This window comes from Melopsittacus undulatus, chromosome 19 (assembly GCF_012275295.1).
Source record: "Melopsittacus undulatus isolate bMelUnd1 chromosome 19, bMelUnd1.mat.Z, whole genome shotgun sequence".
Classification (NCBI taxonomy): Eukaryota; Metazoa; Chordata; class Aves; order Psittaciformes; family Psittaculidae; genus Melopsittacus; species Melopsittacus undulatus.
In genome coordinates, this window is record NC_047545.1 from 4,503,934 (window position 1) to 4,531,837 (window position 27,904).

Sequence of the window (27,904 nt, forward strand, 5' to 3'; positions counted from 1 at the left end):
ATTCAAACCCCGGCCCCGCAAGCACCGGCGGTGGTTCCGTTCCGGGGCCGGGGCTGGGTCCGGATGGGCTCCGGGAGCCGCGGGGCGCAGGTGAGCGGGGAGGAACCGGGGATGGAGGGGGGGATGCTCCGGGTACCGGTGTGTGTGTGTGGGTCCCGTCCTCCCCGGTACCGGTGTGTGTGTGGGTCCCGTTCCCCCCCGGTCCCGGTGTGTGCGGGGCTCCCATGGGCCCTGGGAGGATGGGGTGTGCAGGGGATGTGTGTTGGAGCCTGGGAATGGGGTTTGGGCAGGAATAGAGCTCCTGGATGGGAAAATCGGGTGGGGCATTGTGGGGAAGAAGTCGGGAACGGGAATTTCTGCAGCTGCTGCAAACGCGCTGATTTCGGAGTTCGTACAGCAGGAAGCGAGGGGGGGGGGGGGTCTGTGGGGACCCCTTGGGGTGAGGGGCCTGGAGGATGCTCAGGGCTGGGGGGCGAGAACGGAGCCGTGAAACTTTTACCTTAAATCGAGCTGATTTCTGCCTTGTGGGGCTGTGCGGAGCAGGGGAGAACTGCACCGGGAGGGGGGCAAGGAACCGGCCCAGGCAGCCCCACGGAGGAGCTGGGGTCCCCCCTTGGGAAGAGTGGAAGCTGCGGGGGGTGCCCGTGTGATGCTGGGTGAGCCCTGCCCGTGCCAGAGGGGATTCTGCTCTCCTGAGCCCTGGGGAGGCTGGAGGCAGTTTTTGGTGCAGAGGCTCATGTTAACCATGAGGACACAAGCTGTAGTGGCAAGTGGGGATGTGACAATGGCTTTACTCGCGTCCGAGTCTCCCTGCCGATCCTGGGGTTGGGCTGTTTAATCCATCTATTGTGATTGTTTTCCCCCAAACCGGAGCAAGAAAACCCTTAGGCTGGTCGGGCAGACTCGTTTGCAGTACATGGGGATGCACTGTCTGCTGGAACCACCCCACCCAGCAGGAGCATGTTGTCCCAGTAAAGCCCAGTTTGGGGCTGGGTGGGAAAGGCCCCTGCAAGGTAAAACCCAAGGGATGTGTTGGTGTTCCTTGCTGGGAGCGTGCTGGTCCTTGGGTTTGCAGCTGGGAGGTGGCAGAGTTGGAAGCATCCTTTGGTTTTGCTGCGAGTGGCTTTTGGTAGGGCTGGTCCATGGGATGGGAGGTGGGGAAGGGTGTCCTGGGTGCTGTGTTCTTCCCTTGGGGATGCAGTGTGGGATGAGTGCTCAGGATGCTCCCCATGGAGCTGGGAAGGGAGAGCCCCGGCATCACCCCTGCAGGCTGCCTGCACATTGCAGGGGTTAAATACCCAACCTGCACATCCCCCTGGAAAACATTGGGATCAGGGATGCACAACCTCACTGCGTGCTGCCAGCCTGCTCCATAGGCTGGGAGAGGCTGGGTCTGTCCTCACCGGTGCTGCTCACTTGTTGCAGGTGGCACAGGCTGGGCCATGGAGACAAATCCTGCTGCTTCTCACTGTGTTCATGCCAGAGATCCTGCTCTTTTGTCCCTAGCATTGGCGGCTCCGCTGCTCTGTCTGCAGCGTGGCCAGGGCAGCATTCCCAGTCCTCAGTGGGAATCAGGTGGGCTGCACATCAGTGACCAGTGCTCCCTGCGTGAGGAGCAATGGGAGGATGCTGGGTTATAGCAGCAGACCTGTTCTATTGCCTCTGTGCTTTGGGGGTGCTGATGTAGGTGACAGGAGCGGGTGGCATCCTCTGGCTGGTGGCTCCGAGCTACCTTCTATTGCCAAGTGAATCCTGAGCCGATGGGGTTTCTGAATAGCTGCTCCCAGGAAGAAACCCCTGTTGGGCTGTCGGGAGCCTGGGAGCTCGCTCGGATTTTACTGCAAAGATTCCCTACAAAGTAAAATTGATGGATCTAAATGTAATATTCTGGAGGGGAACTTAATGGCCATTAGGCTGTTTCTTTCCAGCTCTGAGTGCAGAGCTGCGCCATTTAACTGAAGGATTAAAGGCATAAAGATAAATGAAGAGGCTGCCAGATGGGTGGAGGGTGGCAGGGGGTGGATGCTCTGGGGCATGAGGCCAGGAGATGGAGAGCAAGGACCTAGAGGCAAGGTCTATGTGCGCTCACAGCATCCCTGCGGGCAAGAGTGCCCTTGGCTGAGGCTGAAGCAGGTGGGGAAGCTCTGGGGGTCCCTGCTGCTGCTGTTGGCTCTCATTAGGCAAGGGCAACCCCAACCCAAAGCTGCTTTATGGGCCAGGGGCTGGCCCTGATGGAAGGGCCGTTCCCGGTTGGGAAGCTCAGATCCCTGCTGATTCACTGAGGTGCTGCAGGGTCGTCTTGGAGACCTGGATGTGGGTGACTCACACCCTGCACTGGTGTCCCAGTACAGCTGCTCAGCACCCGCTGAGCGGTCCCAGCTCAACCCCAGCAACAATAGGTCCTTTCCAGGTAATTCCCCCAGTTTCTATACTGGACATGATGTGCTGTGGGGTGGAATAGCCCCTCGGCTAGTTTGGATTGGGTGTCCTGAGTCTGTTTCCTCCCAGCTTCCTCATTCACAGAACATGAGACTCAAACACATTGAGGACCATTCCGTGTCTGCCGCTCCAGCATAGGCAGAAGGTTTCTGTTGTGTGGGGAAGCAGGATGCTGCTTGGAGCTGGGATGTAGCTGAGGTGTAGATCTGGAGCCTGGGCCAGGATTCAGTAATAAAGACATAGCTATGGATATTAATGGCCTTTCAAACCCTTATTTGCCATTCTCTTCCTATCCTGGCAGGGCTCAGTGCCTACCAGATCTCTACATCCCAGACACTGAGGAAGAACTTCCTTTGGGGGGGGGTTTGTCCTCTAAACCACTGCATTTGGAAGCACATTTAGCTGCTGCTTGAATTACCCAGTTAATGGAAGCTTAGGAGCAGAAGGGGTTTGAGCAGGGATCATTGTGCCCACGAGAGAGCGATCACTTGAGTCCATGGATAGGAACAAACAACCCCTGGGAGCTCCAAATTAGGCAGAGCATCATTTACTGAGCTTTGCCTTCAGCCCTGGCTGTGCTCCGGAGCACTGCATGCCTCTGAGCTGTGTTCTTGGGCTGTAGACCACAAGCAAGCTGGCTTCTCCTCCCACATTCCAGGGGTGTCACATGCAGGGGCTCTGGGAGAAGGGAGGTGCTGTGGGCATGGGATGCTGTTGGATCTGCCTCAGCACTGTGCTGGTGCTGCCCTTGATCTGCTTTCCCAGCCTTGCTGCTCCACACGAGATGCAGTGATGTGAGTGCAATGAGTTTGCTGCCCCTCTGGGTGGGATCTGAGGGTTAAACTGCATCAGGTCGGGGGCTGAGGAGTCACCTTTGGGTGTGATGGGCTTTGCAAGGAACTTGGCCATGTCCAGCCCTGCATTAACCCTCCTGTTCCTTGCTGCAGGGGCTCTGAATGTATGAGGTGACCACATCCATTGACACAGCAATGGATGTAGTGCCAGCAGGATGGGGACCCCTTCAGCTCAGGGAGCCATGGGGCAGTGATGCTCACAACTGATGTGGCTTAAGGCTGTTGGGAAGTGATTCATCCCACAGCTCTGTGAGGTGATGGTCATCTTCAGGCTTCTCTTAACAAATGCCATGGGCTGGAGCATCCTGATAGAAACCTACAATGGGTTGGGTTGGAAGGGACCATAGTGCAGTGGTGCTGAGCGGGGACAGGCACAGAGGGATGGAGGACATTTTGGAACAGAAGGTGTTTAAGGGCTGGTGGGCCCCAGATTTGGGGCAGCACATGTTCTCCTGCCCTTCCTTAAGCAGTGTGGGCTTTGAGAGCAAGGACCTGGGCTTGCTCAGCCCCATTCCTGAATGTGAACACCTTAGTAGTGTCCCACTCTTTGAGGTCCAGGTCATGACTTAGCTCCTCTCTGCCTGCTCATCCCCATCTGCTAACAGTGCTGTTCCAGGGCATCACTGGTCAGTTAGCACTGAGGCAGTGACTGAGGGCTAAAGGGATGATGCTGGCAATGGGAATGGATTCCTTGCTGTTGTTTCTCTCAGGGTTGGAGCTGTGGCTTTGGGGAACAGGGCAGCTCTGTGGGGCCAGAAGTTGGTGCTGGGGGGAGTCTGTTCTGCCTGCAGGAGACCTGGAGCTGTTGCCCACACTTGTAGGGGCTGGTGTCTGCACACCTTAGTGCCAGTTTTGCAAGGGAGGAGGGCATGAAGAGCCGGATCTCCCCATCTGGCCTCCAGTACGGAGATGCTGGAGATGCCAACGCTCCTGTCACACTCAGCCTAGGTGTGGGCTGTGCTGATCTCATCTTCAGGCTCTTTGGTGAGATCCAGGAGCAGCCTCCAGCCCATGCAGTGCTTGGGGAGGAACAAGCTGGGCTCAGGCTGGTGTGGAGCTCGCAGGGAGGATTGCAGGGGATGGTGGTCAGTCCAGAGCCAGCTTCTGAACTGCTGAGCTGTAGAGTGGGCTTTAGCCTTACCCCTTGCTCTGTGCTAGGGCCAGACCACTGGGATAGTGTGGTCATAGCACCTGGGTCTCACCATGGGCCTCACTTCATGTGTCTTGGCTGAACCCAAGAGCAGCAGCTCTTAGCCGGGCGGACCAGGTACCGCAGACACAGGTTTGTGTGCTGTGCTCCCCTCTGCAGCATCACATGGATGTCATGGATTCCATGTCCTTTCTGCCTGTCGTGATGTGGTTTCTGATGTGGGGCTCCACACAGTCAGAGCCCTTTGCGTAAATGAGCTGCTGCTTCTGGTGTGTGGGGAACAAGGTAAGATAGAGGGGATCTGGACATGTGGAGGGGCAGAGCATCACCCCTGGGCTGTCCATGCCAGTTGGCAGAGCTCTATCAGCAGATAGTTCTATAGCGGATATCCCATAGCAGAGATGCTATGGGATGACAGGGGTGTGGGTACTGAAGAGGGATGGGGGTTAAGATGCAGCCAGTGCCAGGGTTCAAACATGAGTTCAGGTCCCAAAATCTTGGCATGGGCTTGCATAGTCCTTTTGCCTGCAGAAGTGACCCAAGCAGGATCTGCTGCCTTTTGTAATGATAGCTGTAATGATATCCTTAGTATCAGGAGCCCATGTGGATAATAAGGCATCAGCTCAAGGCCTGGGAGCTGTTGGAAGCAGCAGGCTGGTTGCTTGTGTGGAGATGCATGGGCTAAGGCAGCCCTCTCTTCCTGCCTTACAGTCCTGCAATTGCCATGAAGGGATTAGTGTTGCCCCATGCCTTGTATTCCCAGATTAGTCCCAGTGTGCTCAGAGCATCCTGTGGGAGCTGCTCCACTGCATGGCATGGGGGGCATCCCTTGGCATGGCTTTGCATGGCCAGGCTGTGCTTTCCATGTCCCACGAGGAGCTGTTTCTTCCCCAGGTCTGTCCTTTCTCTTCATCATGGGCTGCTGCTTCCCTGGGAACGCAGGAGGGATGGGGAGAGATGCAGGGAGTGAAGCCACAGGAGCAAGGACCTCTCTCTGGGGACGCATGAAGACATGGGGCTTAATGCTGTAACGCATCTTGAGCAGCCTTATTTCCCTCTTCTGGAGACCCTGTGGGACCCGTTTCCTTGATTCATTTATGTATTTACCTATTTATCCTCTCCCAGGATGTGCAGTGATAGCAGCTTTGGTTTGGTAGCTCAGGCTGAGTGTTTCTGCTTCACCTCCAAGCCTCTGGGTCCCCTCTCAGCTATCCCACAGGCTGTTTCACAAGCAAGGACACTGGAGCTGTTTCTCCCCATAAGTTCTATCCCTCACAGCCCTCATATCCATGCTGTTTGGCTGCTCCCAAACCAGGCATTATCCCTGCTCCCTTGTTATGGGTGGGCAATGCTGCTTTTGATGGCAGTGACCGCCTGTCCCCATCACACAGCTCTGCTACCCCAGCAGCAGCACCAACCCAGACCTGTGCTGCAGCCTGCACGAGCCTCTGGCAAGGTGGCTATGGAAGCAGCTCGAGGCACTGATGCTCCCAGCATATCAATTCTTCCATGTATTAAATAAAAGAGAGAAATAAATCTAAGGCAATAATAGCCCAGAAAGTGATAGGCCAAGATCAGCAACAGTAAATGGATAAACACTCAGCCTTTGGGGAGAAGCAGAGCTGTTTGATGCTCTTCAAGTGCACATCTGAGCAGGGGCACGCGGGCAGATGTGTGTACCCATACAGATGTGTGTGCCCATACGTGTACCTATGTCTTTGTGCCATACAAACCATACACATGTGTGGTCCCAAACTTCCTCTGCAGAAGTAGCTTTGCTTTTTCCCCTCATTGTCCAGATTTTCCCTGTGGCATTGAGCTCCTGGATGGCCCAGGTTTGGGGGATGAGGGATGAAGGCCCTGATTGTGGGGTGTGAGATGCTGGTGTGGGGCCAGCTCCAACAGGTCTTGTGGAGTGAAGGTTAAAAATCACTGTGGAGCCCACAGTGCTCTCCCTTGGTGGCAAGGAGGGATGGGAGCTTGCATGGGTCAGCCAGGGCCAAAGGCTGTTGGTGTTCTCCATGAAGTGTGGAGGTGATGGAGATGGTACCTTGAGATGTGCCTGATGGATGTGTGACGCTTGGGTAATGGGGACCACGGCCCCATCTCCCACCTTCTGGTAAGGACTGTAGGAAGGTACTGAGGCAAGATCAGGTGGAGATAAACCTGCCAGTGAGTTGTTCTGCATCTTGTAGGGTTGCAGGTTCTTGAGGCCAGATGGAGCTTGTCTGGATCTAGAATGGGGAGACCTCCAGGGAGGGGTGCAGAGACTCGGTGACAAGAAAACCTGATCACACCTTCTCCATTCATTGCCTTTGCCATTGTTCCTGCTGGTTGTGTGTAACCAGCTCCAGCCCCTCTTGTCCCAGAGATCTCCTCTGGCTGGACCAGTCTGTCCCCATCCCTCCTCAATCCCTGGGGCTCCTCCACAGAGCCCAGTGTGATGGAGGAAGAGCAGGGCACAACCTCCGTGTGCAGCACATGGGCTGCAAACAAGGCCTGGGGGAAGCATCAGCTCCCATAAACCCAATGGGGAGGTGGATGGTGAGTGAGACTGTGCCGTGGGTCCAGTTACACCAGTAGACCTGGTCTTTGCTTGGTGGGGTTGACATAAATGACAATGGAGACTGGAGCTGGGGCAAGAATAGAGCAAAGCTCAGCGGATGGCAAAGGAGAGAGCATCATCTCCATCATCCAAAGGGGTTCTTGTTCCGGAGGTGCCCGGGTTTGGGTAAAGACCACGTGTCTTTGGGTTGTGATTGTCTTTTCCAGTAAGAGCAGTCTCGGAGGAGTCAGCAGGACTCGGCCCAGCCGTGCATCCCAGTGTGCCAACATGCTTCCAGGAATGAGCATGGGGCTGCATTTCTCAGTTGTTATGTGGCAGGGAAGCAAATCAAGAAGTGATGACAAGTGCTTGGCACCGGGATGGCACACAGTGTCCTGGCACAATGGGCCTTGTGCAGTTAGACAAGACCAGCACTGCCCTATGAGTTCTGATACCTGGCACCTTGCCGGAGCTTAGCTCAGTGGCAGCCAACCTTGCTGTATCCCAAAGGATGTGCTGCAGGTCTCCATGGATCGTGGTCCCATCTCCTGGTGTCCCATAGCTGCAGACAGGCATTCCTGTTGCTCCTGCTGATCCCTGCCTGTTCCTGCTCTGCACACACAGCGTGAGGCTGGCACAGCAGATGTGGGAAGGGGGAAGTGTTTCAGCAGTGGGCTGCAGGAATAGGGTGTCTTTGTTGCCTGTGGCTCTAGTTCTGGAGATGCTCTTCCCTCCCACTGCACCTCGTGCTCTGCTTCCCAGGCTCACAGATGCAGGTTTGACTCTTCCACAATATGGGACTGATCCTGAATTTCCCCTCCCCTGGGGAATGGCAGCACAGGGCTCAGGATAAAGAGCATCACAACCCTCAGCAAAGCTCTAGCAGTGAGTGCTGAGCTCTGGGGAAGGGCTTCAGGTGATAAACCCCACACAGAAGGACCCATCCCACTGCAGCCGAGTGCCTTTGGTTGGCTCCATGCAGTGTGCCCCATGGCTCTGGTGAGCCTGTGAGCAACCTCTATCTGCTGGGCAGCCTTGCATGGGGGTCTGTGATTGTGACCCACATAAGAGAGGGCTTCAGCCACCCCTGTGCTGAGCTGCAGGGGTGATGGTGCTGCTCAGGTCCCCCAGTTCAGGGTCCCTACCCCTGAGAGGAGATCAGGGTGGCTTTGTTTCCCCCTGATTTTACATGGTGAAATGCAGAGCTGCAGAGTCCAGCTGTGAGAGCTGCAGTGGGATGCAGAACTAACAACCCTTTCCAGGTCTGAAGGTGATCTTCTGATGCATCCAAAAGATCCCCAGGGTTCATTAGCACCAAAATATCTGCAGATGAATATAACAGGCAGCATCAAACATCAGGGCTATCTTTTGTACTGCTGAATAAGCTCACAGTAGGGATTAGAGAGCCTTGCCCTGTGCTGGGTGATGTTGGAGCTGTTTATAGGCACTGGTTTACAAAAGCCAAGTCCAGGGCGTCCATGAACACTAAAAAGCCATCAGGCCAGGCAGGATGGTTTAGCCTGGCTGTCCTGTTTGTGTCACTCATCCCACCATTCCCACATGGATGCATCCTTGGCCATGGGGTCACACTGGGGAAGTTGTGGGCAGTTTTGGCTACCGCTGGGGTAAGGAGATGACAGTGGGTCAGAGGGATCTGCTTGAGCCCTTGCTGTGGTCCAGGGCAGTGCTGTGTCTGTAGTGGGTTCATGGTTGCCCAAGTACAGGTCAGGCAAAGGGAACTGTGGCCAAAGTGAGATGTGATGAGCACCTTCCCTAAGGGAAGCAGAAATGGGATACACTGGCTTCCTGCAGCCTGCTGCCTCTTGCTGCTGATGGTAGATAACATCACTCGAGTTAGTAGCAATCTGCTCCAGTCACGAGAACAGCATCGATTTACACAGGCTGGAGACCTGGAATCGATCTGCATCTTTATCAGCTCATCTCAGCTGACAGGAGCTGCAGAGAAGCTCTGTCCTGGGGATGCTATTGTTGCTTGCTTCAGCCCCTCAGGTCTTTGCTTGGTCCTGCAATGTCATGCTCCTGGCTGCAAAGGCTGGAGGGATGTTCTCCAAGGGGAAGCTCTTGCAGGGAGTGCAGTGTCCCCACACTAACCCTGCAGGCTGCTGACAGCTGGGGGGCTTTGTGGAAGGTGCAGGCCAATTCCAGCAAGGCTTTGCCTTCACTTTTCTCCCTCCCTCTCCTGCTTTCATTTGCCTCTGAGCTGGAGGGGTGGAAGGGATAAATCCCAGAGCATTCAGGTGCCAGGGGCTCTTTTTGCCTTTGCCATTCCTGAATGAGAACAATTGGCCCATGCTGGCTTTGGAAAACTTCCTTCTCCCTTTGCATTTATCATTTATCAAAGCCTTTGCTGTCTGTTCGAATGGGTGGGATAGTCCTCTCCAGTCCAAGCAGGGCTGCACTTCTCATTTGGAGAGCAGGAGCTCCCGAATTGAATACCAGGATCCCTTTCCAGTGTGATGGACTCTGCCTCTGTGCACTTTCATGACAGGAGCTTGTTCTTGGTTTTGCTGTTAACCTCAAGCTGAGCTATGGGGCGAGAAGTCCTCGCTAGGAAAAGCATCCTGTGCAATTCCTCCTCCTTCCTTCTCCTCCATGCTCTTGCCTGCCAGCAGACAGGAAGCTCAGAGCAGGGAAGGGGGTTGGTTTCACAGGTTGCCATTGCTGGAATGGAGAAATAGAGCAGCTTTGGGCAAAGCTGGAGTTCTCTTGCCAAAAATGGCATGAATAATTCAAGTCCTCAAGGAGGTGTTTGCTGATTTGGAAGGATTTTTTGATGCAAAAGGCTGAAGGTACCACCTGAGCAGAGCAATACATTCATTTAATGCTGTCTCTCTTCATGTTACCTATTTCTATGATTCTGGGATTCTCTTTCCCACTGAAGCTGCAGCTCAACCTGCTGCCTGGCAAGTGCTGGGCTTTGGTGGTGATGCCCCTGTCTGAGCAGGAGGCTTGTCCAGAAATGATCCCATTTCAGCCCAAGAACAGCATCAGGCTCCAGCTCATCCCCTTTGACTCCAGAAGGACTCGTCCCTTCTGCACAATGTGGTGCAATCCAGCCCTGCCTTTGTCCCAGGCAAAGCACAGTCAGCAACCCATAGCAAGCAGGCTCAGGACGGGATGAGGATGGGATGCTCCTCTTGCAATTGTTCCCTTCTTCTTGGGTTTTTCCCTATTCTACCAGACATTAGATATATGCTTAGAAACTTGGAAGTGATGTAGAAGTGTGGGAGCAGGGAACCTTGGCTGAGTTTATTCTGGGTGGCCTGGTTCCCTGCCGGAGATGCATCCTTCTGCAGAGCCCTGTGTGTTCCAAACATCACTCCCACCCAGCTGGAGGAAGCAGCAGGACTTGAGAGAGGTAAGAAGGCTCAGGGGGGGCTGGCAGAACGAGCTGGATTTGATTGGCAAAGAAAGGGAACTAACTCTTCCCAGCGCATAAAGCTCTTATAAAGTGATCAATTGTCCTTTGCGTCTGCTGGGACAAGATGAGAAGTGATCAGCTTAATCTGGAGGTAATGAGATTTAGGTTAGAGATGAGTGAGATGCAGATGGGCGACGGAGCTCTGGGACAATCCACTCCAGCTGAATCTTAACAAAGCTCTGGGCTGTTCTCAGCATCCTCGGGCTCATCTCAGGGCTGGGGGCAGGTGGGTTTTGGGGATGCTCATGCTTTCATCCGTTCCTTGTGTAAAACCCTCCTCTAGAGTAGCTTGTTGGTGCAGACCCCCTGTGCTGCAGCATGCCAAGGGAGCTGGGCAGCCTGGAGTGGGCAATCCAACTCCTGCACGTTTGCAGCCATCAGGATGGAATGTCAGCTCCATCATCTACAGAAACCACAGAACAGTTTGGCTTGGAAGGGATCTTAAAGCTCCAACCCCCTGCCATGGGCAGGGCAGCCATACCCAGGCACCAGTCTGCATATTGCTGCACATGAATGGTGGCAAGCAGGACAGCAAGGCAAAGAAACAACTTAAAATCACTTAATTGCAGCAATGGATTTCTTTGCATTAGCTTATTTGCCCACTTGCTAAATAATGAATGTGAGAGCCTGGTAATTAAATGCTGAAGCCCTGATTCGCTTTGCATTGTTTAAAGTTCTATTACCATTGAAATCCAAGAATTTGCCAAGTAATTTAATTGCTAATTACCAGTAATACAGTTACTTCCCATCTTACCAGCATTAGTCAGCATTTATGTGTGTTGTTTGCACAGGGCATAAAAACACTCCTGCTCTTTTTTCAGCAGCTATCTTGTAAGCTTATCAAGCATTTGTGCTGATGGAAGGGCCTGTGGCACATCTGCTTTCAATGGCTATTCAAACCATGAGTTAAAATGCAGATCCAAAGGCACAGGCTGCCTGTGGAACGTGCCCAGCTTTGCTCCGCATCTTCCTCCTTCCTTTCCCTGCTGAAGGTCCCATGGACACCAGCCCCCGTTGCACTTACAAGCTCTTTTGCTGTATATAGCCTTGGGTACAGTGATATTGAAGGTTCTAGAGCTAGAGAACAGGCCTGAGCATCATCCAAGATGTTGTTTTCAAGTTAGGAGTGACAAATAGGCTAAAAAGGCATTTTCTAATCCCTGAGAGCTGAGCTTATTGGGAAAGGCCCTGGAGGAGGCAATGAGATGTGCTGGGATGGTTTGGATTGTGCAGAGGCGTCAGGAGGAGGGTGAATAAGATCTAAGCTGCAGGGACTGAGGGCCATGGAGATGCTGCGAGGGCTGGAGCAGCTCTGCTCTGGAGCCAGGCTGAGAGCTGGGCTGGGGCAGCCTGGACAAGAGAAGGCTCCTGAAGGGGAGACCCTAGAGCAGAGGGTGCTGAGGCGCTGGCACAGGGTGCCCAGAGAAGCTGTGGCTGCCCCATCCCTGGCAGTGCTCAAGGCCAGGTTGGACACAGGGCTTGGAGCTGCTCCAGTGGAAGGGGTCCCTGCCCGTGGTAGGGATTGGAGCTGAATGAGCTTTAGTGTCCCTTCCAACCCAAACCAGGCTGGGATCCTATGGCTGGAGCCCCCAGTCTTATGGAAGGCTCTCGGGAATTAAAAATCAAGCAGGTCTGCTGGATCAGATGAGGGATTTGGGTGCAGATCAGTGGTGCATCGCTCTGGGCTGTGTGGGCATACTGAACAGTGGATGTACTCACTGCGGGTGGGTGGGAAGGAGAGGATGTATGTGGATGAGTGCAGAGATGGGGGATGTATGCATTTGTGTTACATGCCTGCATGCATATGCAGGCTGTGTGCATGTGTGGTGTATACAGCATGTGCTGGGAGAGTGTGTTGGGGGGTACCAGAGATGTTTGGGGGTGTTAAGGGACTGTGACTGTATTTGTATGTGATCCCCAAGAAATAGTGAGTGCTTCTCAGCTCTTCTGAAGGGAGCTTGAGGGATGTGCTGAGGTCTTGCTCCAATGAACTCATCATTAAACATTTGTAATGAGTCACACGCTCCCAATCAGGAATACTTACTCAATGTCAGTTCATTACTCAGCTTCTTCCAAGGATTTACTCATAGCTTTTTATACGGGAGCAGGACAGGCCACATTCACAATGCCAAAGCAAGGCTGGGTCCCTGTAAGGCAAAGTCTTTGTGGCCCCTTTCTAAGGGCTTCCATGCTGGGGTGGCCTCTGCTGACTTCATCCCTTCCTAACCTGGGCTGCTGCTCACCCTGCTTATGGGTGCCTGCCTACAGGGCATCTTCCCCACATCTGGTGGACCCAAGCCTGACCTAAAGTGGATCCTCCAGTCTATCAGAGTGCGGGATGAGGGTTTGCATCCCCTTGGTTCCCTATGGATGAAAACATCCTGACAATCTTTTCATCAGCATCTTCATGTTTTGGGCATTATTTTCCATGGGGATAATGTTAACTTTGAGAGGAAACCAAAATGCTGTTCTGAATGAACACCTTCCGTTTCAAATGCTAATTCAGATGAGAGGATTCTGCTTTGTACAACGTTTTATCACAGTGTTCAGTGCTGGAGTGGGGACCAGTTTTGTTCCTGTTAACGATGGGAATGCTTCATTCTGGGAATCTCCATGTGGAGATGTTAACCTCCCATTGGGATGATTTCCCTGGGACCTCTGAGGACCTCAACCGTGTCAGCAGATGTATTCTTGTCCCATCCTTACACTGCTATTGCATTCAGAGAAGTCTAGAGCAGAGAATGTGAGTATCTGTAGCCTAAAGAGTCTGGATGCAGCTCTGAGCTATCCAAGGCTCCAGTTTACTGAAGGAATCAAGTCATCACTAATAATAGTCTGCCAGTTTCCATTAGCCTGGGTCATTTCCTTCTCTGAAGCAATAATCAGAAATGTGAGATGCTGCTGAGTGCAAGTAGCTCTCACTTTGCTTTCCATCCTGGAATCTGAGCAGCAAAGAAGTGACTGGGACTTGTGGGGGAGAGAGAAGAATTGCTCCTGACCAATTGCTGCAGGGTGCTGGCATTGCTGAAGGCATTAACTGGTTCTCCAAGCTCTTGGAAATGATCTGCAGATCTGCTCTCCAGCCATTTGGTCCTGGTGTAGAGCATTATTTTGCCTCCATGAACCACAAAATCAACCAGGTTGGAGAAGACCTTTAAGATCAGGTCCAAACCTTTACCCCAGGACTGCAAGTCTACCACCAAACCACATCCCTTTGTATCTGCTGAGGTTTCTGTTCGTTCTTTCCTCCAGCTTTCTGAGGTTTTGAGATTGCATCTGGACCAGTATCGCCCTGTGAAAAGCATCACTGGTCATCAACTGCCTGTTCCACTTAACCATTTTCACCTACTTGCCAACCAACATTCAGCCTCAGTTTGTTTCCCAGGACACAGTGGGAGACTGGAACCCTTCCTGTTTGTGTTTTAGCTAAAGGTGAGATTTAACCTGGTTGGTGATAGCTTCATACCATGGGTATCCCATGTGGTGCTGCCTGGCTGCCATAAGAACATGTGAGGGTTGATCAGGCTCTTTCACAGCTGGATCAGCTGGAGGACTTTGGGGACAACCCTGACCATGAGCTGACTGAAAAGAGAACTGATGGACTTCATGGGGTGATGCTCTTCTGGAAGGGCACTAAAGCAGGGGCTGGGTAAAACTGGGCTGCCCCCTTGTGCAGTGTATGAACACAGGCTGAGAACCAGCTCTGAGAGGTAACGACCATGGATGGGAGCTGGGTTCTGCTATAGACACAGGGAGGTGTCTATATGTGATTGAGGAGGCAGCTGATGGTAGAGGTGGGTCACTCATCAGCAGGCTCATCCAGCCAACAGTGTGTGTGCTGCTGGAATGAAAGAGGCTTGGGGAAGCCGGGGGAATGCTGAATGGGATCTGGGCTTCCAGCGTGTGGCTGTGACTAACACTCCAATGAGCTCCTTGGCTGGGGAATTGCAGTCTGGAGCAATAGTGCCATTACTCACCAGGGATCATCAGAAGGATATTAATAAGTTGAAGAAAAGTCAGTGAAGAAAGTGACTGATGAGTGAAGATGAGAAATGGAGGCTTTACATCGACAGCTTGGCTTATCAGAGGTATCTTCATCACAGGGTACTAATGTCTGGCTGGGGAAGCACCTTGTTCTACCAGCAGAGATGCACCTAAGCCCAGCAGCTGAAAGCTAAAGCTAAATAAGCTCAGGCTAAGTACAGGTGCAGGTTTTAAGGGTATTATTCAGTTACCAACAGCACAGGCAGTTTTCAGAGAATAAAGCAGTTCTCTATCTACTGTGAAGAGGAATCACCTCAGGGCAGGTGAAGCACTTCAGCTTCCTGGCATTCACTTGGAAATAAGCATCTAAGGGAAACAATCTATTGAGTGCTTATTTGTGGTCTGCTTAAGATTTGATTCCTATTTTTAGCTGGAATGTGACAACTGGTGCTGGTTTAAAAACAAGCCCCCAAAACCTCAACTCAATACATCCTCTTCTGACACCAGAGGCCTGGCAGGAGACTTCTGGCATCACAAGAGGTATGAGGCAATGGTGAGGACTGGAAAGTACTGGGGATTCTGGGCTTTCAGAGAGCCCTGGCTTTGCATTTGCTTCCTCTTTCAGGGGGATTCCTTTTGTCTTGCCAAGCTCTAGACTCTGGTTCTGTTCCTGCCTTTGGATCTATTGCCCCTAAGCTCTGTGGATCTGGTTCCATCTGCTCAGAGAGGGAGACCTGCAGAACATATTCTTACTGGTGTTGGGATCTCCCTGAGCACCTATTCCTGTTATGTTCAAGGTGCTCCCTTGAGATGGAGCCATTTCTCCCTCTCTTAAAGCTCTCAGTGCTGTAGTGGTCGGGGTTGTAGCCTCCAAGACTGACTCCTGTGCTTCAACCCTGTGTTTTGGGGGTGGAAGGGAAGACCTGAGATGGGTATCCCTCTAGAGAGCTCCTGGGGGCTTGGGAAGTGCGTTTTGGCTCTCCTTATGGCAAGCCTGGGTCCTAAGGAGAGGACACTGCACCAGCTCCTGACCTGCAGTGTAGTGGCAGAGACGCTTGTAAGGGTGTTTTAATTATTGAGACACTCATTCTAATTGTGTCCCCTGGTTCCTGTTCTGCTGAGATTACATCTGCTCCTCGTTTTCTCTATCCTGGCTCTTCTCCAAGCCTCTCTGCTGCGCATATGGAGCGTGCAGAGGGGAACTCGCCCAACAGACCAGAGAGTGGGATGCTCACTGCCCCCTTCCACCTACTGCTAAGGTAGGGAGGAGACCTGGAACACTGAGGATGGTCCCAATGCAGCCTTGGTCACGGCTTGGTGATAACTCCTGTGTCCCCATGATGGCCGTGCAGACCAACCCCATGCTTGTGCCTGCAGCTGTGTGATGGCAGTGGAGATGCAGGCAGCCTTCAATGCAATGCTGTTGTGGTACTAGCAGACCCTCAGGGAGATGCAGCTTCTTCTGGCCAAGGAGAGTTTGCAGGTGCTTTTTATACCCAGCCCTAGAACAAAACTAAGGTTGTTTCTTTTTCCTCTGTGACCATCTCTGTCTCCAGTTCCACTGCTGCAGTATTGTCAGCCAAGTTGGTAGCATCTGTTTTATGCTCCAGAGTGCCTTAGCTTTGTTGGAAAGGGTTTGGAGTGCAGACTGCTCTCAGACATTGAAAGTGGATAATGGGGAAACATCTTAATGGAGGAACATCCAAACCTGCTGTGGTTTTAGTGGGTTGGTTCAGGATGTTCTGGGTAGCAGCCATCATCTGCATCTCTGGGGCATCCAAAGCCTTGGGAGGTACCTAGAGGGACAAGCAGCTGTATGTAACCATCCCTGCCACACCAGAGAGTCTTCTGGTGAGCAGATGAGGGTTCCTGTGCCCAGGTCAGGATGTTCTCAGGGTGAGGATGAGTAGTGCCTGAATCCAGTCAAAACCATTTCCTGATGGCCTTGGACACTGCTTGAGCTACTCTTGGCCTTTATATTTAACAACACTTCCCCCTCTCTGCTCTTTATTCACTTGTGGATGTTTTTGGAGAGCAGCCATTGCCTCTCTGCAGGTTTTTCACTAGGCTGAGCTCTTCTGGTCTCTTATCATAGAACTTCCCATCCCACTGATGAGCTGCACAGCGTTCACTGCATCCAGCCCTGTTTGAGACCGTGCTTTGGAGCTGCACACACTTCCAGATGGGGACTCCTAAAGCCTTACCCTTATTACTTGCCTCATTTCCTTCATATAAACTCTTCTTGATGGCTTAGGTTGCTTGGGAATGCTCCATCCCTGGCAGTGTTCAAGGCCAGGTTGAACGGAGTCTTGGGTGATGTGGTTTAGTATGTGGTGTCCAGTTAGGAACTGGACAATCTTAAGGTCCTGTCCAACCCAAACTATTCTATGATTCCATGACACTATGGTCTTTCCAGTGATGTCCAAGTCTTCCATGAGCTCAGTGATGTCTCTCAGACTCCCATATTCCATTTTGTCCCTTACTCTGTTGTGTCTGGCCAGTTACAGCCCCTAAATGCAGTTGCTCTCCAGGAGCAGGCTGTGAGAGCACCATTAGCAACAGCTCTGCTCACTCCCTTCTTCTCAGCAACCCCCCTCGCATCTTCCTCTGTGGCTGACAGCTCATCCTGTTTCCTTCACCATCACCCCCAGCCTAACTACAGATTTCTCACTGCACCAAGTACTTGCTGAGATCCTGGGAGATGACAGTAATTGGGATTTATTTCTATACACAGGGATCTTGTTAAGAAGAGCCATCAGCTTGCCTGGCATGGTCATGCTGTTAATGCTGGGGCGTTTTATCTCACATATATGTCTTTGCTTTGTTCCCAGTTTACTTTGAACCATGAGTGCTGTTGTAGCTGGACTCTATGGAGTCTGTAGTTGCTTGTGTATCTATTTACATCATTGTGTATTGTTCTTTCTCCAGCCCAGGAACTGTATTTGCTGTTCTCCAGAAAGAAGAGAGTAATCAATAGCCTGTAATCCCATATCCTGGTTTAACACAGTTATTAGCATTCCCAACTAAATATTCCTGACTTTAAGTGCTGTTTTTCCATGGGAGATATGACATAGGTTATCTGGTCCTGCTGATTAAAACGTGTTAGATCTCAGGCTGATGCTCAGCTTAACCAAGCTGTTCCCACTGGCCCAATGCCTGTCTCTCTCTCTGAATTGGCATCCTGCTCCTGTGCCCTGGCTGCAGCTCAGCTTCCCAGAGCAGTTCAGGTGAACACAAGAGCCCTTTGCTCTGACACCCAGCAAAGCCAGGACATCTGTGCCTGCCGTGCCCCAGCCGGTGCCCTGCGCGGAGGTGATTTCTAGGTAATCTGAAGCAAAACAAGGCACCAGGTTCCCTTCCCTTTGTCAAACTGAGCTCCACACTCTCTGACTCTCCTCCCATGGCTATTGCTGGTTTTCTGGGAGAAGGAATTGCAGCCATAGAGTGGTTCCTGGAATGCACAGGGCGTCATTAGCAGAGGGTGAGTGGACCTGTTGGAACCTAAGTTTTCCCATGGGTGATGCAGAGGAACCCCACAGGAGCAGAACCATCACTGTGGGGATACCTGGAGAGTACTGGGGTTGTTCCTTAGCTCCTTGAGCTTGTTGCTTTATGGCTCAAGGCCCTTTTGCACTGTGATGCTTTGATAGACGACCAGCCCTCACTGTAACGATGGCTGCGCCTCTGGGTGCAGTGCAGTCCCTCCAGTATCTTTATACTGGGCACCCTCCTGCTCTGGGAATAGATTTCCAGACAAAACTGGGTTATGATGCAATGAAGACTGAGAAGATTAATCAGTGATTTTAAGGGAGTGGGGGGAAACACCTCAGGGGGAGGTGGCAGTGATCCCACATCGAGCTCTGCTCAGAGCAAACCAGATAGAGACAATGGTTGGATGTGAGCACCTTAACTCTGCCTGGGAGCTGTGCCAGGCATTGAGGGCCACCGAGCTAGAGCAGCGTGATTAGGTGGTTAATGTCAATGCAGTTAAAGAACACTGTGGGTACCATGGCAACTGCACTGGCCACCGGCTTGCTCTTGGAGTCGGGATGCTGCAGGAGCCTGAGAGGTAAATGAGCTGGGAGAGAACCTGCACTGGTAAAGCACCAGGAGGGTGCAACAGGCAGGTTTGATCCCCACTGGGGATGGTTCTGCATCCTCACTGATGTGGCTGCGCTCCTCATTTGTGTGTGGATGTTGAGTGTTTGAGGTTAAATAGCTCAGAGCACTGGATTGGATGAGCCCTAAACCAATAGACAAGATGATGGGAGACTGGCAGTAAATACCCTGGCAATTTTCCCCATGACATTAGGAGAGGTCGTGAGGTCTTCAGGGTGGTGGCAATGTCTCTGCTATGCCTGAAGGGAGATGCTGAGGTCTCCGGCTGTATCGGGATACAGACAGAAGACAGAGGAGCACAAGTGCTGAAGATGAGCAATTAGCTTGTGGTGCTCACACTTCCAGATTGTCAGCACAGCCCCAAGGAGCCAGCTCAGCATCAGAGTCCCGACCTGCAGAAGCAGTGACTGTGCATCTTGGTTTCACCACTGAGTTTAATGAGGCTGAATGCACACATCCAGGGCTGGAGCTCCTGTCCTCTGGGGCTGAGTGATCCTCTGGTCCCCCTTGGCCGAAGAGCTCTTGTTTCTGGTCAGGGCACAGCAAACAGCATCTTAGCATCTGCAAAGGCTGCTCCTGCTCCTGGGGAGCTTGCTAATGAGATAGTGAAGGGCTGTTGCTCTTCAGAGCAGATGTTCACTGGGAGCTTTCTTCAGCCAAGGAATTGCTGGGGTTGTTTTACACAGCCCTGCTCAGGGATGTGGGAGTTAAACACAGGAAGGTCCCTGTAGGCAATTTACCTGCTGTTGTCAGCCAGCACATGGTGGGAATGAGCTGCTTTGTACAGAAACAATGGAAGATCTGTTCCTTCTCATTCATGGGGGAGTTCCGTGCTCATCCATGGAAAGGTTCATTAAGTTGTGCATGGACTGATCAGGGTCTGGCAAGCTATCGCGAGGGGTCGGAGATGGCTCTTGTCCTATGTTGTTCATTTCATTGAAGCCTCAGAGTTGTTGCCCTGGCCTCGGAGCAGGGATTGTAAATCAGAGAGCTGAGAGTGAAACACGTTTCTGTAGGCTTGGATGAAAGGGCCCTGGGGAGCTCTGGAGATGGGTTATCTTGATGGGGTCAGAGCCATAGGCATGAAAAAGCACACTAGTGATGTGCAAGACGCTGATAACATTTGCTTGTTCCTAGCTTGAAGACTAGCTGGGTTTTCTGTACACTGAGCTGGGGTTTTTTTGCTGCCTAAGCCCTTCCATCTGCCCTTTCTTCCTTTCATTCCCAAATAACAGACTCTAGAGACATCTCGGTTCCTTCACGTCAGAGCCGGAATCTGAATTAATAATGTGCTAAGAAAATAAAGGCAGTTCCACAGACTTTAAATCAAGGAGAGAGCAGCATGTTAAAGAGTTTGAGCAAACCACATTACTTTGGGTGCAGTTTTAAGGCTGGTGGAAATAAATCTCCCAGCAAATTATTGATGGTGACACATCCTTTCAGAAAGAGCCTGCTCAAGGGATGCTCCTCTTTACCATGAGGCTCTCAGTGTGATTAATCTCAGATTAATGTGTCCCGGTGCAGGTGTCAACACCATTTGTGTCCCAGAGCCTCCACATCACCTGGGCTGCCACATCTGGTGAAGACCATCTCGCTTTTGTGGGTGCTTCTCCCTTTGTGGGCCTGGGTTGGGCAGAACCATCCCCAAAGCCGGGTGGAAGTTGGGTCTTCCCGATTGGAGGAGGATGGCTCTGGGGGTCTCAAGCACTGTGAGCCTGCCCAGATATCACTCTTTACTCAGCAGCTGCATCCCAGCTTAACAAGGAGGAAGGCAGAGAAGTTAATTTATTGCTGCAAATGACTTTGAAGTAATTAATTGATCTTGTCAAAGGCAAGGGATAATTTCATGGCTGTGTAATCCCAGCAGAAAGATACTTCTTGTCCCCTGACAAGGCAGCTTTGATAGAGCTATTTCACTCGCACACGCTGGAGTCAGGAAGGGGACATCTTATTTAATGCTTCACACTAATTAGAGTGAAGCAATCGTGTTCCCTCTCTGCCCCAGGGGGGGCTCAGCATGTGCCACACAGGCAGGGGAGGTCCCCGGTGACCAGCAGGTCTCAGCATCCATGTATGGACCTGGCTGGGATAAAACGGAGCTGGAAATGAGGAGATTCCCGACCATTGGATGAGGGAAAGGGGGATGAAAACAACCTCCCATCTCCAGTGGAGCAGAGCTCCTGTTGCAAGGACTTGGTGCTTGGGATGGGGACTGTGGCGCAGGATTAAATCCATGCTCTGAAGTGCACTCAGAGTTGATAGTTCTGATCACCAGAGTCTTCCACGTGCCTCGGGGAACTTGTGTCCTGCGTTTCCTCAAGGCTCATCCAGCTCTTCCTGTTCTAAGAGGTAAAGTCTTCAGCAAAAGGGTATCCTCCAACTCTAATACCTTTCCAAGGAGTTAGGGCAGGGTGGGAAGCAGCTGGAGTTGGACTTCCAGCACAGACAGGGCTCATCCTTATCTGCTCAGGGACAGAGGGATCGGGCACAGGGTTGGGAATCACATCCTCCTTCATTGAGAGGTTTCATTGGTTTGTTGCATTAGTTTGTAATGGTGATTCTTTTACATGTTGCATCCCTGTGCAGGGATACAGCTGGAACCTTTGCCTCCATGCGGAAATCTTTACCTCCATGCAATCGGCTTACACATACACCCATCCAACTGCCTGCAGGTGTCTTGGGAGGCAGAGATGTTCCTGCATACACTACAGGTTCTGTGTTCTGTAAGGCCTGGTATGCTGTGTATACTGGAGCTGGAGAGGGATTCTTCATCAGGGACTGTAGTGATAGGACAAGGGGTGATGGGTTCAAACTGGAACAGGGGAAGTTCAGCTTAGAGATAAGGCAGAAGCTGTTCCCTGTGAGGGTGCTGAGGCGCTGGCACAGGGTGCCCAGAGCAGCTGTGGCTGCCCCATCCCTGGCAGTGCTCAAGGCCAGGTTGGACACAGGGGCTTGGAGCAGCTGCTCCAGTGGAAGGGGTCCCTGCCCGTGGCAGGGGTTGGAAGTGCATGAGCTTTAAGGTCCCTTCCAACCCAAACCATTCCAGAGCCTTATGATCCTGTGTACAAGTCATGGCTTCACTATAGGGGAGTGCAGGGGTAGTTTGGGCAATCCACATGTGTAGTCACTAAAGCTATTTGTGCTCCACAGCAAGGCAAGGTCTACACCATCCCCTGGCTCTGCTGCTGCTGCCCCATACTCTATTCCCTGTGCTGTTGGGATGGCGCAGGCTTCACACCTGCATGCTCAGCACTCTTCCTGCTCCTCTTGGCTCTCCCTCAGTGCCAAGTGCCCAGTGAGTGTCACAGATGCAGCCTGCTCTGCTGGAGACAATCCCAGCAAGGGAAATCCTGTTCGCCCCACACCATGGCTCAGCTCCTGGAGAGCTCTCAGCTGGAGTAATTGTGTTTGCACAAACAACCCTCCTCGGCTTAAAGAGGATAAAATCAGCAGGAGCTCATTGGGATGCAGCCCTGGTCTCCGCTAGGAGCAGAGATGCTGCCACAGTCTGAGCAGCTGGACCAGAGGATGCTCTGGGGGCATGATCCCTCCTGGGCTGGTGCAGGGTGCTGGCTGCAGCCTGGGTGTCCAGAGCACCTCTGTGCATTGCACCCAGGTGCTTTCTGAGGGAGGAGAAAGGTTGGAGGAGGTGTTGAGGACCCCTCTGAAGAGATTGGGCTTGGAAACGGTAGCAAGGGCTGGAGCAGACTTCTTCATAGAAAGCAAAGGGACATGGAGAGGGGTTGGTTTGCACTCCCTTGTCCTCACAGCCCAACAGCCTGGGCTAAAGAGTGATGGGGAAAGACCCGATCACTCTGAGAGATGTGATGGGCAAATGAGGCACCATGAGGAATCCCACAGCAACACCTGGAAATGGTGACCATTGATTCCATCATCTCAGGGACCAGCTGCTATCCTGAGACCTGCAGAACCTGGGCATGTTTCCCTGTGAGCTGGGTGTGACTCCCCACAAGCTCTGTGCATCCCAGGATGCTGATTGCTGCTTCAGCCTGGGGTGGGAAGGTGCTTGTGGGGCTGCAGTGGGGCTCTGCAGTACCTTGAACATAGAATCACAGAATCAACAGGGTTGGAAAAGCCCTTTAAGAGCATCCAGTCCAACCCTTACCCCAGCCCTGCCAAGGCCACCCCTAACCCATGGCACTGAGGCTGTGTGCACACTCGCAGGGCCGGTGCCTGCAGCCCTGCCCTGGGCAGCCTGTTCCAATGCCTGAGCACCCTCTGGGGCAGGAATTGTTCCTCAGCTCCATCTAAACCTGCCCTGGTGCAGCTTGAGGCTGGTTCCTCTTGTCCCATCCCTTGTTCCTTGGGAGAGGAGACATCTCCATAGCCAGCTGTGTCCCCAGCATCTCTCTGATACACGACCCCTTGTCCTGGGTGCAGCAGCAGTGGTGTGGGTGACAGGGGCTGCCTGCCTAGCAGAGATGCTGTGCTTGCTCCAGCACATCCCAGGCTTCCAGGACTGGGGCTGCACGTCTGGGATAGGCACACTGGGGACAGACAGAGGTTTTGGATGCAGTGCCCTGGGGATTAAAGGGTCTTTCACAGGGTAACAAAGGGATTCAGGAGTTTAAGGCCAGGCTCAGCCGCCAGCCCTGTCCTCTCCCATGGTCTGGCATTCCCAGGCTGGCAGCTCAGGAAACTTCTCTCGTCTCCAATTGCTGTGCTCCACCTTTTATTCTAATTGATTCTGCATCGCCATAGGAACCCGCTCCAGCGTGAATGAGGAGCAGCTGCCTTCCCTTCCCATTCCTTCCCTTCCCTTCCCTTCCCTGGGCGCTCCGGGAGAGAGGCGGCTGCTCCTTCCCTCGAGATGGCAAGTGATGGAGCCGGGATTGCACACCAGCCAGGTACCACCCGTGCCCCATCCATCCCTCTGGAGCACTCATAGGGAATGCTGGGGGGGGAGGGTTGTTCCCTCTGTGCTTGGCTACCAGGGACCCCCCCACCCCTCAGGGTGATGGGCGCAGGAGATGGGGCTGGCGCTGTTTGTGTGGTGCTGGGGTCCAGTGGAGCTTCTGATGGATGGGTGGAAGCAGCTTTCGGGGGGGGGGGGGGGGGGGGGGGGGGGTGTAATCTTCCCTGGTGGCTTGGCTTGGCAGCATTGGGTTTTCCATGTGTGCTGGGATAACCATGGAGAGGGGCATGTGAGGGTGTGCTGCAGAGCCCTGCACTTGGCTGGGCTTCCCATGGCCTCCAGGGAGAGCAGGGATCACAGAGCCTGGCCTTTGGAGGCAAGCATCTCCCCATGGCCGAAGGGTCACCCCTTTCCCTTGCAAGAGAGCGGATGGAACACCCCTCACAGTGTCTCATGCTCCTGCTCTGACTTGATCCACTTGGTTCTCCCTTCCATGCCTGTGGTCTGCTTTACCTTCCCCTGGTCCTGTGGCAGAGATTGGCACTGCCTCCCTGGGCATCTGCCCCATATTTGCCTGTGCAACCCACCCGTAGGTGGGTCAGACACAGCCAGGCTGATGCAGGGGGGGCTCAGCATCCCTCCTGGACCACAGTATTGTCTGTATGCACACATAACCCACCCTGATGGTGATGGGGGTGTCTCCCTGCCAGGGATGGTCAGTGCAGGCTGCTGGGGTTAAGGCTTGGGTGCAATAAGAGGGAAGCTGGGAAGAGGTTGGATACGCTGGATTCCTGAAATGGGAAACAACTTTGTTCCTGCTGGGGCCTGGCTGTGTGCTGAGGAAGGGCAGAAAACATGGCCCTTGTGTGAGTCCTGCATCAACAGCTGGTGGCAAAGGCAGGAGCAGATTCCCATGGAAAACACAGCACCTTGGCTTTGGGATGCACAGGAAGGGAGGACAGAAAAACGTGGATAGCCCCAGCCCTATTTGCTCACAGGGCCAGGGTGCATCCCATAAAGAACCTAGAGGTTCACAACGTGCTTTGCTGTGGGGCAGAAACACTTCTGAGGGCACAGTGCAGCTCTTTGCTCCCATTGGAAGTGCGTCTTCCCTGGTTGTGCTCCCAGCGGCAGCCACGCGGTGCAAGCACCCATTCCTATGGGATTCATTTGCTTGACCCAGCAGCAGCATTTACTGGAAAAGGCAATGAATTCATGACAAACATGGGACAGTGCCAAGCACAAGGATGCACTTCCCAGAAAGGCATCCAGCTGCCTCCATCCCAGCCTTGGGCTTTGGGATACAGCAGTGGTAGGAGATGGGGAGCACCACAGCCCATCAAAGCCTTTCCCTATCCTTAAGGAGCTTCGGCCCTAGAGATCTTCCTGCTTGGCAGATCCCATTTGCCTGCAGCCCTGGCGAGGGCGTTTGCTGCTGGGTCTCCCTGGTGATCACATTTGCTGTCTGGTGGCAACAGGCGGTTGAGCACCATGTGCAGCGCTGCAAGGGGAGCACTCGGGGCTCGCAGGGAGCAGCAGATGCGCTCAGAGCCCTGTGTTAGTGCTTGTGCCACATCGCCCCCCCCTGCCCTGCTCGGGTTTGGCTGCGGAACCAGCTCCGTTTCACATCCCGAGGATGCTGGATGCGGCGCTTTGGCTTTTAATCCCCCACATCTCAGATATGGGGAGCGAGAACAGGGTTGTCCTTTCCAAAGCAGGGTTGTTTTAGCGCTGGCCTGATGGATTCACTCCAGTTCTGTGTGCAGTCATTTTAGTCTGGTTTCTGTAAAATCTTCATTGGAATTGAAGCGTTTTAGCCCCTCCTGGCTCTCCTTCATCAAAACCGGCTCCACTTTCTCCTTTGAAGACTGAAGTCGCATTTCTCATTGTTATATAATTGTAAATGTCTATTTTGGGGTATAAAAGCACTAAGTTGGGTTTACTTCCAAGTGTGCAAATTGGATAATTCCCTAGTTGCTGGACTGCATTCCCAACACCTCTTAATGAAACCCTGCCCCACTGTGCCTCGCATCCTCTTCCAGTGTCATTCTTGAACAGATCAATCCTTTCTGGTGCAATTCTGCTTCATTGTGCACATCACTTAGAAAACACACATCCTGCTCCCAGAGCTGGGCTCCCTGCTCACCATCCCCTCTATACCACGCATGGAGCATGGGCTGTGCACTAATGCAGAGCAAAGCGTGGCTGTGCCAAGGCTCCAGGTTTCATCTTTTATTTGCTGGTGGGTGTAAAGTGTTTGGAGGAGGAACAGATTTGTTTGAGGGAGGTTACTCTGCTGTAAATTGGAAGTAAGCAATACCCAAAATGTTAGCATCCAGAAATTGCTTTCTGGCTGACACAGGAGACTTTCTCCAGCTGCTTTTCCTAATTAGGCTCTGATTCTGCTTTGGACACTTCCAATCCCAGCCTGGTTTGGGTTGGAAGGGACCCTAAAGCTCATCCAGCATCCAGGGACCCCTTCCACTGGAGCAGCTGCTCCAAACCCCTGTGTCCAACCTGGCCTTGAGCACTGCCAGGGATGGGGCAGCCACAGCTTCTCTGGGCACCCTGTGCCAGCGCCTCAGCACCCTCACAGGGAACAGCTTCTGCCTAAGAGCTCAGCTCAGTCTCCCCTCTGGTAGGTTAAAGCCATTCCCCTTGGCCTTGCCCATCGCCTCCCTTCTGTGCCCACTCAGCTTCTCAGCCTGGAGGTGTGTGCAGTGGGAAGGGTGAGCCCCACATCCCAGATGGCATCCTGCACCCTGCACCGCATTCCATGCTCGCCATTCCCAAATTAACATCTGTGACATGTTTCATACCCAGGAAGATCTCAGCCCGGCGCTGCTGGATTGTTGACAGTGATCCTCTTCCTTTGTGAGTTCTGTCCCTATTAAGCAATTTCCTTGCTCATAGTTCTTTTTAGTTACTAAGGGAACATGAATCTTAATAAAACTCAATCAGATGTTCCTTAAATAACAGCTGCCTTCGTTTAACTGCCTCATCAGTGGGTTTTTTTCCTCCAGGAAATGAAGATCTGCTTCTTTACACAGCAATGAAAAAGCAACAGATCCCAAATGCAAGGGAAATCCTGGCTACTACAGGATATAATACTGGGAAGAGCATTTAACAGAAGATCCTCTGTTTTGTCCTGAATGTGCCATTTCCTCCCTGTACTTTTGATGTGAATTAGTTGGGCACCTCCACATACCCGATTTGTGCCCAGGTAGCTCCTATTGCAGCAATGCCGGTCCTGCACATCTCTGGCACTGAGAACCAACCAGGAAGAGGGGATTTCTCAACCCAAATGTGCCCATGGGAAGCATGAATCCCTGAGCACGATGCTTTCAAAGCCCAAGGGGTACTCGAGGAGATGGACACTGTGATTGTCCCCAAAGACCTCAGTGGAGAGGAGCAGGATGGGCAGGAGTTGCCTTGTGCTGTTTTACTGTGACTCCGAGTGACTGTTTGTCCTTTTTAACCTCTTGTGCTCTCTTTGTCCTCTGCTTTGCTTCCCTAGCCCAAGAAAGCTGGACCCTGGAGAGCTTCCCTCAGTGACGTGGCTGCTCTCACGCAGCCTTCTCCTCCTCCTGCTGCAATAGCGATGCTCATGTCCCCATGCAGCTGCAGTGAGGTACGTGCCCTCCTCCTCCATCGGGACTCAGCCTCTTCTATGCCTGCTTCAAACCCCCCTCCATAGGAGCAAGCAAACTCTAAGCTCGTGTCCACCTTAGAGAACATCAAGACCAGAGCAGCTGAAGCTCTCAATGCACTCGGACCCCACTGCTGGGTCCTTTTCATTGTGAATGTCCCTGTGATCCAGAGCACTTGGTCCAAAAGGGGTCCTGCAGCATTAGCTTTGGTGGGCACTGCTGGGGATGTATGACCAGAGAGTCAAGCTCTGCACCCCTGCCCATCCATCCCATGCCCTCATCCCCTTGAGCTTGCTGGAAAACCCGGGATCCACTTGGGAACTTCCCTGCTCCTGGTTATTTGGCAGTGTGGCTGCAGCCTGTGTCCGGCTCCCCCTCCATCACCATCTCTGTTTCCTCCTCCAGGAGCTCTTGGCTTGGTCAGGAGTGAATCCCGAGCTTGGCATAGCAGCACCAGCGGCTATGGAGCGACCTGTGCTCCGGGTGCGTGCCTGAAGCGGCTGCCCGGGCACCGAATGCGCCCGGCCCCCGTGCTCCTCGCCTCTGCCATGAATGATGCATCGACGATGGATTATGAACTGCTGTCCCCCTCCTTGGTGGAGCACCCAGCCGGCGCTGCGGGTATGGATGCCGAGCAGAAAACCGTCTTTGCCTTTGTCATCTTCCTCCTGGTCTTCTTAGTGATGCTGATGGTGCGCTGCTTCCGCATCCTGCTGGACCCCTACAGCCGCATGCCTGCCTCCTCCTGGACTGACCACAAGGAGGGGTTGGAGAGGGGCCAGTTTGACTACGCCTTGGTGTAGAGGGCAGGGATGGGGCGAGCCTGGGTGCTCCGTGTGCCTCCC

The 27,904-nt window shown here is 52.9% G+C and overlaps 1 protein-coding gene across 1 annotated transcript; it reads left to right on the plus strand.

Annotated features, from left to right (window-relative positions):
* Positions 1–27,890, plus strand: CTXN1 (cortexin 1). The gene is made up of 3 exons (XM_031055003.2): positions 1–90; positions 26,927–27,040; positions 27,465–27,890. Exon 3 carries the CDS (start codon positions 27,575–27,577, stop codon positions 27,860–27,862), a length of 288 nt encoding a protein of 95 aa, XP_030910863.1. The 5' UTR covers positions 1–90; positions 26,927–27,040; positions 27,465–27,574; the 3' UTR covers positions 27,863–27,890.
* Positions 27,891–27,904: the final 14 nt, after the last annotated feature.